The 20,479-nt window shown below is 43.4% G+C and overlaps 1 protein-coding gene, 1 long non-coding RNA gene, 3 other non-coding genes and 2 pseudogenes across 5 annotated transcripts in view; 6 read left to right on the top strand and 1 right to left on the bottom strand.

Moving 5' to 3' along the window:
* LOC142652550 (uncharacterized) overlaps window positions 1–5,618 on the top strand; it is a 38,851-nt gene extending 33,233 nt beyond the window's left edge. Inside the window, exon 3 of the mRNA XM_075828196.1 lies at window positions 5,442–5,618. Within this exon, the coding sequence (XP_075684311.1) occupies window positions 5,442–5,618 (177 nt within the window). The remainder of the gene's footprint in view (window positions 1–5,441) is intronic.
* Window positions 2,637–2,831, top strand: LOC142654233 (U2 spliceosomal RNA). Its single transcript, XR_012848942.1, has one exon. It is a non-coding gene; the product is annotated as a U2 spliceosomal RNA (small nuclear RNA).
* Window positions 5,619–7,500: 1,882 nt separating the features above from the next.
* On the bottom strand, window positions 7,501–8,091 carry LOC142652842 (uncharacterized). The gene is made up of 3 exons (XR_012847945.1): window positions 8,015–8,091; window positions 7,835–7,917; window positions 7,501–7,605 (listed from the first exon to the last, which is right to left on the bottom strand). It is a non-coding gene; the product is annotated as an uncharacterized LOC142652842 (long non-coding RNA).
* Window positions 8,092–9,055: 964 nt separating this feature from the next.
* LOC142653852 (U2 spliceosomal RNA) lies at window positions 9,056–9,246 on the top strand. The gene has a single exon (XR_012848706.1). It is a non-coding gene; the product is annotated as a U2 spliceosomal RNA (small nuclear RNA).
* A 6,626-nt stretch (window positions 9,247–15,872) lies between these two features.
* On the top strand, window positions 15,873–16,059 carry LOC142654131 (U2 spliceosomal RNA). Its single transcript, XR_012848888.1, has one exon. It is a non-coding gene; the product is annotated as a U2 spliceosomal RNA (small nuclear RNA).
* A 1,296-nt stretch (window positions 16,060–17,355) lies between these two features.
* Window positions 17,356–17,497, top strand: LOC142654587 (U2 spliceosomal RNA; annotated as a pseudogene).
* Window positions 17,498–18,896: 1,399 nt separating this feature from the next.
* Window positions 18,897–19,100, top strand: LOC142654332 (U2 spliceosomal RNA; annotated as a pseudogene).
* Window positions 19,101–20,479: the final 1,379 nt, after the last annotated feature.

The raw sequence follows: 20,479 nt of genomic DNA, 5'->3' as shown, positions 1-20,479 counted from the left end.
AAAATGAAAAAGAAAATTAAAGATTTTTTTATTAAGAAAAGCGTGGCGAAAGCCAAAGAGAAATACGCTTTTTTTAAAATTCTCAATACCCGTCTGCAGACCCTGTACAAAATGCAAGATCATGACATAGACGTTAAAGATGACATCACCAATTTGAAAAAGGAGGTAGCCCAGTGCCTGGAGCAGAAAGGTAAAGAGATTATATTCCGTTCAAAAATACAACATGTGGAGGAGAACGAGACCTGCTCCAGGTACTTTTTTAAGAAAATAAATAACAAAAAGGCAATTATCAAAAATATAGAAGGGGTGTCAGATGTACAGGGTCTTTTAAGTAAAGTTCATGAGTTTTACACTGACCTTTTTAATGTTAAGACTGTGGATCATAATTTTATGCGTGACTCACTGAAGGAGATTACCACTGTTTTAGACCCTGTCTCCCAGAATTTTTTATTACAGGAGCTGACGGAGCAGGAGGTTTTAGAAACTGTTAAGAGTTTTAAAACAGGGAAAGTTCCCGGACCGGACGGTATACCCAGTGAGTTTTATGTAAAATTTTATGACATTTTAAAAGAGGATCTTTTTAACCTTTTTTCTGATGTTTTTAATTCCAAGATGCTGCCTAAGTCCTGGCGGAAGGGTGAGGTCTCCCTGCTGTATAAGACGGGTGACATCGCAGTTTTAAAGAATTGGAGACCAATAACCCTTCTAAATAGCGACTATAAAATTATGGCTAAAATATGTGCAAATAGATTAAAAGCCATAATACCCCACATTATACACTCTGACCAGGTGTGTGGGGTGCCAGGCCGCAGCATCTGGGATAATCTTAACCTGATAAAAGACGTGATTGAGGACACGAGGTCTAGAAAAGGTAAATTAGCCATTTTATCTATAGACTTTGAGAAGGCGTTCGACCGTGTCTCTCATTTTTATCTTTTTAAGGTTTTAGAACGTATGGGTATACCTGAAGGATTTTTATTATCTATTAAAGCCTTTTACAGAGAATGCACCAGCAAAATTTTAGTGAATGGTTTTAAGACACAGGACGTATTTTTAAACTCTGGGGTGAAGCAGGGGTGTCCCTTATCCCCACTGCTTTTTATATGTGCATTGGAGCCTCTGTTATGCGCAATTCGCCGCGATAAGTGTATCCGTGGAGTCCCCCTGCCCGGGGGAGGCGGCGTAGAGGCCAAAGCAGTGGGGTACATGGATGATGTAGCGGTTTTATGTAGGGACGCCCTGTCGCTTCAGAGAACCCTTAGGCAAATCGAGTTTTATTGCTGTGCTTCCGGTTTTAAAGTAAACTTCAGCAAGAGTCATATTTTAAACATAGGAAGCATGGCTCTTAGAGATATACCGGTTCCTGTGTCTGATAATATTAAAATTTTAGGTGTCTCCTTCAGTGAGTACGACAATGGTTTTATTAGTTGGGACATGGTGGCGCAGAAGGTAAATCAAAAAATATGCATGTGGAACATGAGGAAGCTTACCATGGAGGGAAAAATTTTAATAATTAAAATGATAATTTTACCTTTGCTTTTATACTTAAGCATGGTTTTCCCTCCTCCCACGGTTTTATTAAGAAAAATTACTAAAGCTTGTTTTACCTTCTTTTGGAGTTCCAAAATGGAGAAACTTAAACGTGAGACGGTAATGAAAATCAAACCAAAGGGTGGCAAAGACTTTCCAGATTTTAATAGGTTTCTTTTAATCAAGTACTTTTGTTTCTGTCTTAATTCTCTTTTTAAACAACATCATTGGTCTTATTTTCTACGTTTTAATACTGGGTTTTTTATGCGAAGGATGGGGTGGTTTGAAATTGTTTTAACCTCACCTTATGCTTTTAATCTACCAGCAAATTACGTGATTTTAGAGAAAATAGTGGCCTTGTTTAATTTTAAAGGGAAAAATTTTAATGACATGATAAACAGTAAGAAACTTATAAAAGACATAAGAGGAAATGAAGTCGTCACTAATATTGAAAATTTTAATAATGAACGCTGTGCTTTTATCTTCAAAATGGTTAATGTGTTTTATCTTTTTAATACACAGATGGACCTGGCCTGGAGCTGCGTTCATCAATGTCTTCCATGCCGGGCATTCCAATTCAGGAGAGGATTCGCGAGGTCTGCCATCTGTCCGAGGGAAGGCTGCCAGGCTGAGGAGACCGTGCGTCATATTTTTTGGACTTGCGATTTTACTAAACATATTTGGATAAAGATATTCCCTCTAATGAAGAAGATGGCAGACCTAAAGGACTTGAGTTACGAAATGATTTTATATGGACTCTTTGGATGCCCAACCGCGAACCAAAAGACTATTGCATGGAAGACGATGAACTGCGTAAAAGAAGCTCTGTGGAAGGCCAGGAACATCCTGATTTTTAAGCACGATGTTTTATCTGTTGACGATGTTTTAGGTCTTTGTTTTAGCGAGATGTACATTTATTATTTATTAGATAAAAAAAGAAATGCCACCCTTTCAAATAAATGGTTTGTAAAAGAATGGAACTCCAATATATAAGAATTTGCCACCATGTCCCCTTTTATGTGTTTTTATGTAAATTGATTTTATTACTGTAATTCATTGTAAAAAGCTGTAATTTATTGTAAATGTTTTTGAATTTTAAGTAATAAATCATTGACACCCCCGCGAGGGGGTAGCCAACTGAAAAAAAATCTGTTCTTATCAGTTTAATATCTGATACGTCCCCTATCTGGGGACCATATATTAAATGGATTTTTAGAACAGGGAGATGGAAATAGAGCTTGCTCTGTCCACTCCACGCATTGACCTGGTATTGCAGTATTTCCAGGACCGGTGCACCCTTCCCTTATGTGTTTACTAAAATCAGATTCCAAAAGTGCTATTTGTGTTTGCTATTGTTTTTGTCTTTCTGAAGGGATCTCCCCTTTTAATCCCATTATTTCAACACCTGTTGGACAATGCATTTGTACAGTCATGTGTGATAATGAGCTCATTGATTAAATGCAATTAATGAATAGATTGCCACCTCTTGTTGTGTGTCGTCTGTGTTTCTGTATTTCCGGCATTTCACATTGGAACAGCTCATTCACCTTCCTTGTCTTCTCTCCGCCCTCCCTTTTAGGTAAGTTAAAGAGCTGCACCTGAGCCAGCCACTGATTGATTGATTGATTGATTGATTGATTGATTGATTGATTGATTGATTGATTGATGCAGCACCACAGTCAAATAGTGGAGTGGAGTAGGGGAACAGCAAACAGCCAATAAAGCAGCCCGCCCGCCCGCTCGCCTGCCCGCCACAATGGACCTACCTGTGTACACTAGATGGATGTGATGGAATGTACTGTCGTCCCTACATTTCAAGAAGAAGTAAGAATTGCAGTTGCAAGAAAGCCTTGCTTGCCTACAAAGAGAGCAGCAATTTGGATTTGTTACTATGTTACCTAGAAGAATAACAAACTGTGCAAGGATGGAGGTTGTAGGAGCAAGGAGAAGTTGTCTGTAAAGTTGGTGGATGCCTATTTTCCACTTTGCAGTCCCTTGTCTCCCTCTTGTGGCCTCCTGGAGGCAACTAGCTGTGCAAAAAAAGACAGCCTGGCGGCCGGCTGTTGCAGTGTTGCCCTCTCAGGCAACACTGAGTGACTGACTGAGCCTCACCGTCTTATATAAAGTTCAGACGGAACTTTGCACGTGTCATAGTGGAGCCCTCAGGATTCCAGAGCCAGCTTTCTGACATCATAATGGGGCCTCAGAGATAAAAGCCTGGGCCCAGGCAGTGTTGGTCAGTGCTGCTCAGCAGGCAGCACCGGACTGGACTGGATTAAAGCTGATACAAGGTGTGAAGGAACAAGGGGTGGCTGTGGGCATGCACTTGCTGCCGCTGCCAGTGTTTATCTGCATGGCAGGAGGGCATTTGGGCGTTGCCAGGAAGGCGTTTTTATGTAGATTCCTCATCTTTCAGCACTGCATTGTGGTGCAAGCAAAAGAAGCAAATCCTGTCTTGCTTCCTCTCCGGCCTTTATTCACCTCCCGCTTAGTAGCTGTGAGTGTGTGCGCGCCTGCAGGGCCCCGTGGAATTGCCTAGGAGTAGGCTGAATCGCTGCAAGGGGTGAACAGCAGTATTAGGCAGGCTCGGTCAACGCCAGGCCCATTCGGGTTATCGCTTCTCGGCCTTTTGGCTAAGCTCAAGTGGCTTGTCAGAGGGTCTCCTAGCCTGTCATACCCTTGGCCTTAGAGCATTGGCAGTTTACTGTCTGAAGCTCTATGCTGCTATAAGGGGAAGACCACGGAGAACAAGAAGGCGATCGACTGAGTTCCCAGACAGGGATACAGATAATATGGCTTCTTATGGCCGAATCCGATTCCTGGAGCGTGGACAAAATTTTGTGAAGAACGGCATCCGAATTGATATTGGAGAAAATTATCGGGAGGAGTTCGGTTTGAAACATCTGGCTACAGAGATCCTGTTTGGACTTCTTCTGGTGGAAAAGAATGACATTCTCTGCCTACAACATCCGGCAAAAGACTATTACATCCTGGTCTTGGAGACAACAGCTGCCTGCCAGAACTTCTACCAGACTCTGAAATTGAAAGAGGGGAGTCCAGAGCTGGAGGGACTTAAATTCACGTTGCTCTACTCCTATGGTGAAGCGTATGTGACTGTCTTCATGTACAATCCGTATGTCACCATGGACAATATTGCTCGGTTCCTGCTGCGGTATTGTACGGACATTAAAAATGGCCAGAAGGTGATGGACGAAGTTGGCCTATGGACAGGCAAATACAAATTTTTGGTGAAGTTTGGAGCAGACCCAGATGGGATTGGGGGAGTTCACCACCCGCCTTCCAATTTCACCATTGGCCGTGACAGAGGCTATCTGTTCTACAACAATATGCCCTCCTATTGTAGGAAATGTAGGAAGTTTGGGCACAAGCCAGATGGATGTAAAGCAGAGGCGGCTGACACACGCTTCTGCAGTCACTGTGGGAAGCTTGGCCACAATAGAGACGAGTGTCAGGAGGAGATCACATGTAATCTGTGTGGTGGGAAGAGACACACATTCAAAGATTGCCCAGATAGGGTAAAGACTTGGGCGCAGGTTGCAGCGTCAGCTCAACAACAACCTGGACTGACTATTCTATCCAAGGAGCCTGCTGCTGGGCCATCTGTTGCTGGCCTCATACGGAAGGTGGCCCCAGTATCAGAGGGAAAAAAGAACCTATCCATTATCCTGAGTCCTTCCGTAATGGTGGCCGGTCCTGTAGCAGTTACAGAGTCCGATGTCCCATCCGAGGCCGAGGGTCTGCCATCTAGCGGTTCTCGTGTGACTGATGTCCGCTCTCCCAGTCTTCCTGATGGCCAAGAGGATGACTGGGGTGAAGTGATGGAGCTGGAGGAGAAAAGAAAAAGGAAAAAGGTTGAGTCGGCTGAGTCTAGTAGTGTCAAGTCGAAAAAGGCTATGAAGGCAAAATTAAAAGACGTACAGCCAGTGCTGGCAATGGAGACACCGCAGCCAGTATCGGCAATTGAAATGTCCCAACCTATCCAGCCCACCATGGATATCCAGGAGTTCGCAACTCCAAGCCTGGGGGATATACTTCCTGAACTTTCTGATTCTGATGGGTCATCATGAAGTCTGAATGATGTCCTGTCTGACGTTGCTCTCGCTGAATGTGAGGAGTGTGAGGAGCTCTGCCAGAAGGGCTGCCTTTTTTTCGTTTTTGAGCACATTGAACTTTGATATTGTTTTTCTGCAAGAATGTGATATAGATCACAGTATGGACTATAAAGAGCTGAGAGACAGTTGGCCTCACGGACAATCGGTTTGGTCAGGCGAAAATTCAAATAAGTCAACAGGAGTAGGCGTTTTATTGAAAGGGCAGAATTGCCGAATTATTTCCTTTGTTGAACTTATCCCCGGGAGGGCGCTTTTAGTTATTATTGACTATAATGGGAGTGAAGTGAAACTCCTCAATGTGTATGCCTCACCTGATACTAATGAAAGGTCAGAATTGATTGAAGATATCCAGCCATTTATTGCCGGCTCAACATCGCTTGTAGTAGCAGGTGATCTCAATTGTGCACTCGAAAGTGAAGATCGAACTGGAGGTGCTGCAAGAAGAGTAGATAAAACCGTACAACAGTGGAAAAATTTCATTTGCGATTTTGAATTGTCTGATGTATGGAGGAGTCTGAAGAGGTCTGAACCAGGTTATACCTGGGAGAACGTTACAGTCAAGTCCAGACTGGATTATGTACTCACATCCAAAAATATGAAGCCAGTGGATATTAAGATTGAAGACAATATCTTCTCTGACCATAAAATGCTCAGTGCAACTATTCATATCCCTGCAAATGAAAGAGGAAGAGGAGTATGGAGATTAAATACCAGCTTTCTGGAAGACAAAGTGATGCAGGAGGAATTCATTGTAGCCTATAAAAAATGGGCAACTGCTAAAGGAAAATTTCCATCAATCCTAGAATGGTGGGACAATACTAAAGAGAAGATCAAGAACTTCTTCTTAGATTATGGGATTAAAAGAGCCCGAGAGAAGAAAAGGTGGTACAAGAGACTCAACACAAAATTACAGACTTACCTGAGTTTGAAGAACGCTGGTGTTGATATCGCTGACCTGGTGGGAAAAATTAAGAAAGAAATTAAAGAGGTCATCCATCAAAAAGGACAAGAAGTGATCTTTAATACTAAAGTGCAACAGTTGGAAAATAACGAGAAATGTTCACGCTTCTTTTTCAAGAAAAGTATGGAACAGAAAAATATCATGACCAATATCGCTGGTCAAACCAGCAAAGAAGGTATGCTTCAAGAGGCCAAGAAATTCTATCAGTCTCTCTTTGACAAAAAGAAGATAGATATGTCTTTTGTCTCACACGCCCTAGAAGCGCTAGAACTTAAGCTTGGCCAAGCTGAGAAAGAAGACCTATGCAAGGAACTTACCTTGGGAGAACTCCTGAGTGTAATCAAGAGTTTCGCAAGAGGGAAGGCTCCAGGATCAGATGGTCTATCAGTGGAGTTCTTTTCAACATTCTGGAACACTCTGAAGGAAGACCTGCTGGAGATCTTCAAAGCAGCAATGAAGAGCGAGCTGTTACCTGAGTCATGGAGGAGAGGAATAGTTACTTTGCTGTTCAAGAAAGGAGACAAGACCAGTCTTGAAAATTGGAGGCCAATAACCCTCCTCAATGTCGATTACAAGGTGTTATCCAAAATCTTGGTTAATAGAATTAAGAAACACATCGACAAGGTCATCCACCAAGACCAAGTTTGTGGGGTACCGGGTAGAAGTATTGCAGATAACCTAAATACCATCAGGGACTGCATCTGGTACTCCAAAGACAGAAAGCAAGATTTGGCCGTGTTGTCACTGGACTTTCAGAAGGCCTATGACCGAGTCTCGCACGAGTTCCTGTGGCTTGTGCTGAAGAAAATGAATTTTCCTGAGACAGTGATCAAACAAGTCGCATTACTGTACAAAGAATCCTATAGCCAAGTTACCATTAATGGCTTCTTGTCTGGAAAAGTGGATCTGATGTCTGGGGTAAAACAAGGATGCCCCCTGTCGCCCATCCTCTTCATCTGTGTCCTCGAACCCCTGCTCACGCTGTTGAGGAAAGATGAGATCATTAGAGGGGTGCCGATTCCAGGAGGAGGTGGGCAGTCAGTGAAAGTAAGTGCCTATATGGACGATGTCAATATTCTATGCTCCAATAAACAATCTGTGAGGAGGGCGCTACTGCTAACAGACTTCTTCTGTCAAGCATCAGGATTCAGATTGAATAAGAATAAGTGCGACTGCTTCACACTGAAGGAATGGAGGGATTTCGACTTACCTGAGGTCAATACCCAGTGCGACAGAATCAAAATTCTTGGTGTCATATTCACGCCCCAGAATGATGGAAAAGAAAGCTGGGAGCTGATAAGTGAAAAGGTGAAGAAGAAGATTGAGTTTTGGAAACTCAGACAGCTAACAATTGAAGGGAAGAACTTGGTCATCAAGGCACTAGTACTACCTCTGCTGTTGTACTTGAGCCAGGTTTTTCTACCAAGCGAAAATCGTCTTAAGGAACTCCAAAGGATATGTTTCCATTTCATCTGGAATTCAAAAATGGAGAAAGTTAGACGAGAGATAATGTACAAGCAGAAGAAGAATGGAGGAAAGGAGATTATCTTCTTTAAACGCTTTCTATATCTGCAGTATTTCTCCTTGTGTTTCAAGAACATCAAGACGAATAAAACCTGGGCCTATTTTCTAAGGTATGCTGCTGGACACGTGTTCAGAAAGAGAAAGTGGATAGAGCTGCCCCTTACAAAGCCTACCCTGCTGCTACCACCTGTGCAGTATGTATGTTTGGAAAGAACCATCCGTGTCTACCAACTGGAAGGTATGGAACAGGAACATCTTAAGAATGCCAGAAAGCTGAGAATGTTGCTGGACAGTCACCAAGAGACAACAAATGTGAGTAACTTCACTACATCAAAGTCTATGGAGCTATGGAGAAACACCAATGCTCCTTACCTATCCAATGTTCTTAAAGACTTGTCTTGGGTGATTCTACACGAAAGTCTCCCTACCAGGGCATTTCAGTATAGAAGAGGGCTCGTCTCCACTCCAGGATGCCCAAGAGCTGGGTGTCCTGGAGAAGAAAGCGTCATGCACTTAATGTGGAACTGTGCCTATGCTCAGAAGGTATGGAAAACTGTTGGCATTCTACTGAAATTTACCTGTGAATTAAGGTTCCTGAACCATGAAGTGGTGCTGTATGGAGACTTCAAGCATCCTGTGGGAGAGAAGAAGAGAGTGTTGTGGATTATCTTGAACTGTTTAAAAAATGCCCTATGGAAGGTGCGCAACATCTTACTGTTCAGAAGAGACACCATTTCCGAGAAAGACTGTATAAAGCTGGCCCTAAGTGAAATTTACGTCTTCTATTTGTTGGACAGGAAGAGAGTGGGTCCAAAAGCCTCAAGCTGGTGGAATTTAAGAAGTTGGAACGTCCTGTTGGAAGATGTTTGAACTGAAGCTTTTTTCTGTTTCGCAGATTTTATAAGAAATAGCTGAATAAGAACTAAAAAAATTAAAATGTAAAAATCTGTTCTTATCAGTTTAATATCTGATACGTCCCCTATCTGGGGACCATATATTAAATGGATTTTTAGAACAGGGAGATGGAAATAGAGCTTGCTCTGTCCACTCCACGCATTGACCTGGTATTGCAGTATTTCCAGGACCGGTGCACCCTTCCCTTATGTGTTTACTAAAATCAGATTCCAAAAGTGCTATTTGTGTTTGCTATTGTTTTTGTCTTTCTGAAGGGATCTCCCCTTTTAATCCCATTATTTCAACACCTGTTGGACAATGCATTTGTACAGTCATGTGTGATAATGAGCTCATTGATTAAATGCAATTAATGAATAGATTGCCACCTCTTGTTGTGTGTCGTCTGTGTTTCTGTATTTCCGGCATTTCACATTGGAACAGCTCATTCACATTCCTTGTCTTCTCTCCGCCCTCCCTTTTAGGTAAGTTAAAGAGCTGCACCTGAGCCAGCCACTGATTGATTGATTGATTGATTGATTGATTGATTGATTGATTGATTGATTGATTGATTGATGCAGCACCACAGTCAAATAGTGGAGTGGAGTAGGGGAACAGCAAACAGCCAATAAAGCAGCCCGCCCGCCCGCCCGCCACAATGGACCTACCTGTGTACACTAGATGGATGTGATGGAATGTACTGTCGTCCCTACATTTCAAGAAGAAGTAAGAATTGCAGTTGCAACAAAGCCTTGCTTGCCTACAAAGAGAGCAGCAATTTGGATTTGTTACTATGTTACCTAGAAGAATAACAAACTGTGCAAGGATGGAGGTTGTAGGAGCAAGGAGAAGTTGTCTGTAAAGTTGGTGGATGCCTATTTTCCACTTTGCAGTCCCTTGTCTCCCTCTTGTGGCCTCCTGGAGGCAACTAGCTGTGCAAAAAAAGACAGCCTGGCGGCCGGCTGTTGCAGTGTTGCCCTCTTAGGCAACACTGAGTGACTGACTGAGCCTCACCGTCTTATATAAAGTTCAGACGGAACTTTGCACGTGTCATAGTGGAGCCCTCAGGATTCCAGAGCCAGCTTTCTGACATCATAATGGGGCCTCAGAGATAGATAAAAGCCTGGGCCCAGGCAGTGTTGGTCAGTGCTGCTCAGCAGGCAGCACCGGACTGGATTAAAGCTAATACAAGTTGTGAAGGAACAAGGGGTGGCTGTGGCCATGCACTTACTGCTGCTGCTGCTGCTGCCAGTATTTGCACGGCAGGAGGGCATTTGGGCGTTGCCAAGAAGGCGTTTTTATGTAGATTCCTCCTCTTTCAGCACTGCATTGTGGTGCAAGCAAAAGAAGCAAATCCTGTGTAGCTTCCTCTCCGGCCTTTATTCACCTCCCGCTTAGTAGCTGTAAATGTGTGTGAGCCTGCAGGGCCCCATGGAATTGCCTAGGAGTAGGCTGAATCGCTGCAAGGGGTGAACAGCAGTATGGGACAGGCTCGGGCAACGCCCGGCCCATTCGGGTTATCGCTTCTCGGCCTTCTGGCTGAGATCAAGTGTAGTTCTGATTACTTGTAGTCAGTGCTGCCTGGTCTTGGTTAGGAGGTGCTCAGGTACCCTCTCTCTCGGCCTCGGCGGATCTTCCAGGTTCGCCTGGACTTCACCCCCGTGCTGCTATTTGGGAGAGAGGCTTAGTCCTGAGCAACGAGTTGCGATCCACATACCCCCGTGTAGGCTTCGGCCGAAAAGGGGAGGCTGCGTAGACGTTACGTCACCAACGGGTGGCGTGACTATTCCAAAAGATTCACTATGGATGAAAATCCAGGTGACATACCGGCGTATGCCCGGATTAAGAATACCGTACGAGTTATTCTTTCGGAGGAGAAGGCGACGACTTGCGGCTTGAAATTCGTGGTGGAGACCGTGCTTGTTGGCATTTTCAATGTCCAAAAGAGGGAGATTTTGGCAGTGCAGGACTACCCAAGAAGAAGAACCTATGACATCACATTTATACAGAATGGAGTATTCCAAGATCTGCTGGCGGCATATGCAGTAAAAAAGGACCCGAGACTGGACGGAGTGGATTTTTACGAGCATGTTTTGGACATCACAAAAATGATTGTTATTAAGATGTACTGCCCATTTGCTGACGTAAAAGATGTGATGTCCTTTTTATCCCCCTATTTTAAAACGGTAAAGTGTATTGGCAAAGTCATGAATGAGGTTGGGGTCTGGACCTCTAAATGGAGATTTCTAGTGACATGCTACAGAGATGCCAATTTTACAGGAGGGATAATGCTGCCGCCAGCACGTTTTAAATTAGGAGATATGGCAGGAGACTTTTATTTTTCAGGGATGCCTCCATTCTGTAGGAAATGCCAAAAGTACGGTCACACCAATGAGTCCTGCGAGAGCACCTGTAGGAACTGTGGCAGCTCTGAGCACGAGGCCAAAACTTGCCCTCTGGGGAAAAGGTGTCGATATTGCAGCCGAGTTGGTCACCTTTTTGCATTTTGTCCCCACAGATCGGAACAACCCGAGGTCCGGCCGAGGCGTCCCGAGCAGCCAGCAGGCCAGATCGTACCCCCAGAAGGAGAGGAACCCCAAGGAGAAGGCCAGGATGAGATGGATACCTCTAGCAGACCCCCCCAAACAGGTGACCCAAAAGAGCAGAGACGGAACAAGCGTCGATCCAGTGATCAGCGGACGAAAAAGCCCCCCCAGGAAACTGGGGAGACGGGTAGTTCGGATGAAGCTGATCCTACTGGTCCGCAAGAGATGCTGGGTCAGCCTGTACCTGAGGCAGAGGACCCGGGCGGAGCGGCAGCGACACACAAGCGACGTAGGGCGTACTCGGAGGTGGCAGCGGGGGTGCCGATGGAAGTACCTGCATTGGCGAAGGCAGGGAAACCACTGGACGTGCCCCCAAAAGTGACAACTAAAGGTCCACCCCCTTCTAGCCAGTTGGGGGATACACGGACAGCTGCCTCCGAGGTGACGGAGGTCCCAGAGACGTCAGGGAGCGCAATTCCTGCCCCTATCGAAGGGGAGGTCGCTGCCAAAAAAGCTCCAGCAGATGAAATGTTGCCCGTGGAGTCCATATGGGATCCATTTATGATTAGTGCCTCAGGTATGGCGGGGGGTCAGCTAAGTGATGGGAGTTCCTCTCCTACCTTCTCCATATTTTCCGTGGACTCCAAAATTGAAGGCTATGAGAGTGCAAGTGGGGTCTCTGGCGACGCGGAGGACTGCTGAGGCCACCTCGGGTAAGATTATAAAGACTGTCTCTCTCCCTTTTCCTCATGGCTGAGTTATGTGGTCTTTCCTTAAATGTAAGAAGCGTGCATTCTAAGACAAGAAGAGCTGCCCTGTTTGATTATTTCTCTATTCTTACCGCGTCAGTTTTTTTCCTACAGGAATGCTGCATCCCACATCGCATGGACTATAAAAAATATGAAAGAGATTGGAGACTCGGACCTTCGGTGTGGTCCGGGTCTAACGAATCTAAAGCCGCAGGTGTCGCCATTTTATTTAAAGGGAACGTTTTAATTGACAGTTTTTATGAAATTTTACCAGGCAGAATTTTAATGGTCAAAGCTTTTATAGACGGTATTAAATGGCAGTTTTTAAACTTTTATGGTTCTCCTGAGAGAAATGAAAGAGCTAGAATGCTAGAGATTTTACCCCTTTTTATTAATGATTCAGAACCACTTGTTTTAGCGGGTGATTTTAATTGTATTTTAAAGGGGGAACGCCGGTTCTCTAATTCAGTAAGCAGGAACTACGACAAGACCTCGTCAATTTTAAAAGATATTGTTACTGATTTTAAACTCACCGATGTTTTTAAAAAATGTAACAGGGATTTATGTGAAGAGGCCGGCGTTACCTGGAGCAACGTGACCTGCAGCTCCAGGATTGATTTTATCTTCTGCTCTTACCAAATACTGCCTTTTAAATGTGATATTAACCCAAACGTCTTTTCTGACCATAAGTTATTGTATTTTAAAGTGAAATGTGATAACGAAAGAAGAACTCCGAAAAAAGCCTGGAAATTAAACGTATCCCTTTTAGAAGATCCGCAAATTTTAGCTGATTTTATTACCTTTTACAAAGGCTGCAGACGGGTAAGACATCCCAATATGCCCATCGTCACCTGGTGGGAAAAAATGAAAGTTAAAATAAGAGATTTTTTTATTAAGATTGGGATGAGAAAAGCAAAAGAGAAATGCAAATTTTATGCAAATTTAAATACCCGTCTGCAGACCCAATATAAATTCAGAGAACAGGGTATGCTGGTGGATAAGGAGATCATTGAGATTAAAAAAGAGATCTCCCAGTGCCTGGAGCAGAGGGGAAAGGAAATAATATTTCGCTGTAAGGTAAAACATCTTGAGGAGAACGAGACCTGCTCCAGGTATTTTTTTAAGAAAATCAATGATAAGCATACCCTGTTGGATAATATTGAAGGTGAAACAAATACCCAAAATATTTTAAAAAAGGTACATGGGTTTTATGCGGATCTTTTTAATGTTAAAAACATTGACAATGCTTTTATGAATGACTCATTGAAGGAGGTTGATGCTGTTTTAGATCCTGTCTCCCAAAACTTTTTATTACAGGAGATTTCAGAACAAGAAATTTTAGAAACTACCAAGAGTTTTAAAACAGGTAAAGTTCCTGGTCCTGATGGTATACCCATAGAGTTTTATGTTCTATTTTACGGTGTTTTAAAGGAGGATCTCCACTCTCTTTTTACACAAGTTTTTAGAACAAAAGCCCTCCCGGGGTCCTGGAAGAAAGGTGAGGTGTCCCTGCTGTACAAAAAGGGGGACAAAACCGACATTAAAAACTGGAGACCAATTACACTGCTAAATTGCGACTACAAGATAATGGCTAAAATTTGTGCAAATAGATTAAAAGCAGTCGTAAACAAAATAATTCACTCCAACCAGGTCTGTGGGATACCCGGGAGGAGCATATGGGATAACCTGAACCTTTTAAAAGATGTTATTAATGACACAAAGGAGAGGAAAGGCAAAATGGCAGTTTTAACAATCGACTTCGAGAAAGCCTTTGACAGAGTGTCACACTTTTATCTTTTTAAGGTTTTAGAGAAAATGGGTATACCGGAAGGTTTTATACAGTCTCTGAAGGCCTTTTATGACAACTGCACTAGCAAGATTTTAGTCAAAGGTTTTAAAACACAGGATGTCCTTTTAAATTCCGGAGTGAAGCAGGGGTGTCCCTTGTCCCCACTACTTTTTATTTGTGCAATTGAGCCTCTACTGTGCACCTTGAGGAAAAGCAAACAGATACGTGGAGTCCCCCTGCCGGGCGGGGGGGGACTAGAGGCAAAGGTAGTGGGGTACATGGATGATGTCGCGGTACTGTGTAGGGACACCCTATCACTGCAAACAACTTTAAGACAGATCTATAAGTTTTGTTGCTCCTCCGGTTTTAAAGTCAATTTTAATAAAAGTAACATTTTAAACATTGGCAATATGATTTTACAGGACATTCCAGTCCCTGTGTCAGAGACTGTGCAGATTTTAGGGGTCTCCTTCAATGAGTTAAACAATGGTTTTAACAGTTGGGACTTGGTGGCACAAAAAGTTAATAAAAAGATTTGTATGTGGAATTTGAGAAAGCTGACTATGGAGGGAAAAGTTTTAATTACCAAAATGGTGATTTTACCGATTTTATTATATTTGAGTATGGTTTTCCCTCCCCCTGATATTTTATTAAAAAAAATAAATAAAGCTTGTTTTACATTTTTATGGAACTCCAAAATGGAAAAACTCAGGAGAGAGAAGGTGATGATGCCAAAACTAATGGGTGGTAAGGATTTCCCTGACATAAAGACCTTTCTTTTAATCAAATTTTTTACTGCATGTCTTAACGCTGCTTTTAAGGATCACTACTGGTCATATTTTATCCGTTTTAACACCGGTTATTTTATGAGGAGGAACGGATGGTTCTCCACGGTTTTAAGCTCCCCGTATGCTTTTAACCTCCCTGACCAGTACAAGATTTTAGAGAAAATTGTGAACCTTTTTAACTTGAAAGGCAAGAGAATTGAAGACGTGCAAAATAGTAAAAGTGTTTTAAAAAAGATAAAAGAAAATGTTTTAGTAGCCCCCATTAGTAATTTTAGTGAACAAAAGTGCAAACAAATATGGAGAATGGTAAATATTAATTATCTTTTTAATCCTCAGAAAGATCTGGCCTGGAGTTGTGCCCACGAGTGTCTTCCATGCCGGGCATTCCAGCATCGAAGGGGACTGACCAACTCGGCTGCGTGTCCAAGGGGAGGTTGCAGAGATGATGAGACAGTCTACCACCTTTTCTGGCAGTGCTACTACGCACAATTGGTGTGGTCAAGAATCCTCCCCTTGGCACAGAAGATTACAGGACTACAGAGATTTACTAGCGATGGCGTTTTTTATGGATGTCTGGAATGCCCAACACAGACCCGAAAAATGATGGCATGGAAGATCACTAACTGCGTCAAAGCAGCTCTGTGGGCGGCCAGAAACATTCTTTTATTTAAACATGACGTTTTAACTGTGGATGATGTTTTAGCCATTTGTTTAAGTGAGATGCACAAGTATTTTCTTTTAGATAAAAAAACTCTCTCCTGTTTTATGTAGAAAATGGTTTTTTAGTGAATGGAGTTCCATAATTTGATGCCACCAAGTGCCCTTTTATAAGTTATGTGATTTTATCTGATAACTTGTATTTATTATTATACCATTGTTGTAAACCCTGTGTATTTATTGATTTATTGTAAAAATGTAAAAATTTGTAAATCCTTTTTTGTCAAAAATTTTAAATAAACGGTTACCTCCTTTGTTGGGGTAGTCAACTCAAAAAATCTGTTCTAATCAGTTTAATATCTGATACGTCCCCTATCTGGGGACCATATATTAAATGGATTTTTAGAACAGGGAGATGGAAATAGAGCTTGCTCTGTCCACTCCACGCATTGACCTGGTATTGCAGTATTTCCAGGACCGGTGCACCCTTCCCTTATGTGTTTACTAAAATCAGATTCCAAAAGTGCTATTTGTGTTTGCTATTGTTTTTGTCTTTCTGATGGGATCTCCCCTTTTAATCCCATTATTTCAACACCTGTTGGACAATGCATTTGTACAGTCATGTGTGATAATGAGCTCATTGATTAAATGCAATTAATGAATAGATTGCCACCTCTTGTTGTGTGTCGTCTGTGTTTCTGTATTTCCGGCATTTCACATTGGAACAGCTCATTCACCTTCCTTGTCTTCTCTCCGCCCTCCCTTTTAGGTAAGTTAAAGAGCTGCACCTGAGCCAGCCACTGATTGATTGATTGATTGATTGATTGATTGATTGATTGATGCAGCACAACAGTCAAATAGTGGAGTGGAGTAGGGGAACAGCAAACAGCCAATAAAGCAGCCCGCCCGCTCGCCTGCCCGCCACAATGGACCTACCTGTGTACACTAGATGGATGTGATGGAATGTACTGTCGTCCCTACATTTCAAGAAGAAGTAAGAATTGCAGTTGCAACAAAGCCTTGCTTGCCTACAAAGAGAGCAGCAATTTGGATTTGTTACTATGTTACCTAGAAGAATAACAAACTGTGCAAGGATGGAGGTTGTAGGAGCAAGGAGAAGTTGTCTGTAAAGTTGGTGGATGCCTATTTTCCACTTTGCAGTCCCTTGTCTCCCTCTTGTGGCCTCCTGGAGGCAACTAGCTGTGCAAAAAAAGACAGCCTGGCGGCCGGCTGTTGCAGTGTTGCCCTCTCAGGCAACACTGAGTGACTGACTGAGCCTCACCGTCTTATATAAAGTTCAGACGGAACTTTGCACGTGTCATAGTGGAGCCCTCAGGATTCCAGAGCCAGCTTTCTGACATCATAATGGGGCCTCAGAGATAGATAAAAGCCTGGGCCCAGGCAGTGTTGGTCAGTGCTGCTCAGCAGGCAGCACCGGACTGGATTAAAGCTAATACAAGTTGTGAAGGAACAAGGGGTGGCTGTGGGCATGCACTTACTGCTGCTGCTGCTGCTGCCAGTATTTGCACGGCAGGAGGGCATTTGGGCGTTGCCAAGAAGGCGTTTTTATGTAGATTCCTCCTCTTTCAGCACTGCATTGTGGTGCAAGCAAAAGAAGCAAATCCTGTGTAGCTTCCTCTCCGGCCTTTATTCACCTCCCGCTTAGTAGCTGTAAATGTGTGTGAGCCTGCAGGGCCCCATGGAATTGCCTAGGAGTAGGCTGAATCGCTGCAAGGGGTGAACAGCAGTATGGGACAGGCTCGGGCAACGCCCGGCCCATTCGGGTTATCGCTTCTCGGCCTTTTGGCTAAGATCAAGTGTAGTGCTTTAGGGTATTGCCTTGTTTCTTGGTCAGGAGGTGCCCTGGTACCCTTTTCCTTGGCCTGGGGGGATCGTCTCTTTTACAAGAGACTTCACCCCTCTGCTGCTATTGGGGAGGAGGATTAGTCCAGGGCAACGAGGAGCGATCACCCACCTGACACCTCGGTGTTGAAGGTTTACCTTGAAAGACGTCAGAATGGAGACCGTACCGGATTATATGAAGACCAGGAACGCTGTTCGTTTTATGGTGACGGAACTGGAAAGGACCAAGAAAGACCTGCGTTTCCTGAGCAAAGATTTGTTGCTGGGACTGTTTCGGCTGAGCAAGGAGGATATACTGGCTGTAATGGATTATCCACGGAGAGGTGTCTACGACGTCACGTTCATTAACGAAGATACTTACTTGAAGTTTTTGGGAATTTTTAATGAGACACGTGGAGATTCAAGACTGGAAGGTATTGTACTGGTGCCACACTTCTCTGAGTGGCAACGGCTTGTGACTGTTAAAATGTACTCTCCATATGTTGAAGAGGAGGACATTAGCATATTCCTAGGGAAGTATTGTGGGAAAGTTGTGGAGAAAGGCAAAGTCCTGAATGAGTTTGGCTTTTGGACCGGTAAGTGGAGATTTCTTTGTTCACTGAAACTTGACAAAACTTCTGGGAAATTGGTGATCCCGCCGGCACGCTTTAAAATTGGAAACACAACTGGAGATTTGTTCTTTTCTGGGATGGACATCTTCTGCAGGAACTGTAAAAAATATGGGCACAATACAGCAGAATGTCAAAAGACTGTCTGTACGAAATGTTTGCAGGAAGGCCACAGCTACCAAGACTGCAAAGAGGAAAAGATTTGTAACATGTGTGGAGAGGGTGGGCATGTCTTCAGGATATGTCCAAAGAGACATGGAAGAGGAGTGCAACAAGAGAGCGGAACGAGTATGGAGAAAAGTAAACCGAATGTTGAAGAGGTTGCTTCAGTAACGAAAAAAATGGAGAATAGTGGAGGAGAAAGTGTTAAAGATATAGATATGGGGAAAGAAAAAATGGCTGAAAAAAGAAAAATTGAGAAAGCTAAAATATCTAAAGAAGAAAGTGAAGAAAGAGAGAAGATAATGAGAGAGGTTATGATTTTACGGGAGAAGGCGGATATAGAGGATTTGCGTGAAAGAATAGAATCACATTTGTCAAAACATTTTTTCCGCTTTATGGAAAGATTTAGCATACCACCTTGGTTGGTGGAAGAGGTTAAAAGTGAATGGGATGGTGAAACCCTGAAGCAGGAACACTTAGAAATGCTTGTTATTTTTGCGATAAAAAAAGGCTTGGTGCCATGATTTAAATGGCAACAGATATGGATGTATTTGTGTAATGGATATGTATGTACAATAAATATATTAAAAGAGGAAAATTAAAAAAAAAAAAAAAAAAAAAAAAAAAAAATAAATAAATAAATAAATATATATACATTTTTCATTATGATGATCCAAGTCTTAAGATTTGAGTTTTAAGATTTTAGACTTGAGACCTGAGTGGAAAAGAGAAAAAAAAAATAAAAATCTGTTCTTATCAGTTTAATATCTGATACGTCCCCTATCTGGGGACCATATATTAAATGGATTTTTAGAACAGGTAGATGGAAATAGAGCTTGCTCTGTCCACTCCACGCATTGACCTGGTATTGCAGTATTTCCAGGACCGGTGCACCCTTCCCTTATGTGTTTACTAAAATCAGATTCCAAAAGTGCTATTTGTGTTTGCTATTGTTTTTGTCTTTCTGATGGGATCTCCCCTTTTAATCCCATTATTTCAACACCTGTTGGACAATGCATTTGTACAGTCATGTGTGATAATGAGCTCATTTATGAAATGCAATTAATGAATAGATTGCCACCTCTTGTTTTGTGTCCTCTGTGTGTCTGTGTTTCCGGCATTTCACATTGGAACAGCTCATTCACCTTCCTTGTCTTCTCTCCGCCCTCCCTTTTAGGTAAGTTAAAGAGCTGCACCTGAGCCAGCCACTGATTGATTGATTGATTGATTGATTGATTGATTGATTGATTGATGCAGCACAACAGTCAAATAGTGGAGTGGAGTAGGGGAACAGCAAACAGCCAATAAAGCAGCCCGCCCGCTCGCCTGCCCGCCACAATGGACCTACCTGTGTACACTAGATGGATGTGATGGAATGTACTGTCGTCCCTACATTTCAAGAAGAAGTAAGAATTGCAGTTGCAACAAAGCCTTGCTTGCCTACAAAGAGAGCAGCAATTTGGATTTGTTACTATGTTACCTAGAAGAATAACAAACTGTGCAAGGATGGAGGTTGTAGGAGCAAGGAGAAGTTGTCTGTAAAGTTGGTGGATGCCTATTTTCCACTTTGCAGTCCCTTGTCTCCCTCTTGTGGCCTCCTGGAGGCAACTAGCTGTGCAAAAAAAGACAGCCTGGCGGCCGGCTGTTGCAGTGTTGCCCTCTCAGGCAACACTGAGTGACTGACTGAGCCTCACCGTCTTATATAAAGTTCAGACGGAACTTTGCACGTGTCATAGTGGAGCCCTCAGGATTCCAGAGCCAGCTTTCTGACATCATAATGGGGCCTCAGAGATAGATAAAAGCCTGGGCCCAGGCAGTGTTGGTCAGTGCTGCTCAGCAGGCAGCACCGGACTGGATTAAAGCTAATACAAGTTGTGAAGGAACAAGGGGTGGCTGTGGGCATGCACTTACTGCTGCTGCTGCTGCTGCCAGTATTTGCACGGCAGGAGGGCATTTGGGCGTTGCCAAGAAGGCGTTTTTATGTAGATTCCTCCTCTTTCAGCACTGCATTGTGGTGCAAGCAAAAGAAGCAAATCCTGTGTAGCTTCCTCTCCGGCCTTTATTCACCTCCCGCTTAGTAGCTGTAAATGTGTGTGAGCCTGCAGGGCCCCATGGAATTGCCTAGGAGTAGGCTGAATCGCTGCAAGGGGTGAACAGCAGTATGGGACAGGCTCGGGCAACGCCCGGCCCATTCGGGTTATCGCTTCTCGGCCTTCTGGCTAAGCTCAAGTGGTTTAGCTAGGGGGACCTTGGGAGTACGCTCTTCCTTCGGCCTTGT

Source organism: Rhinoderma darwinii, chromosome 5 (genome assembly GCF_050947455.1).
Source record: "Rhinoderma darwinii isolate aRhiDar2 chromosome 5, aRhiDar2.hap1, whole genome shotgun sequence".
Taxonomy (NCBI): domain Eukaryota; kingdom Metazoa; phylum Chordata; class Amphibia; order Anura; family Rhinodermatidae; genus Rhinoderma; species Rhinoderma darwinii.
The sequence above is the reverse complement of the archived record's forward strand: the minus strand, read 5'-3'. Positions and strand labels throughout refer to the sequence as shown.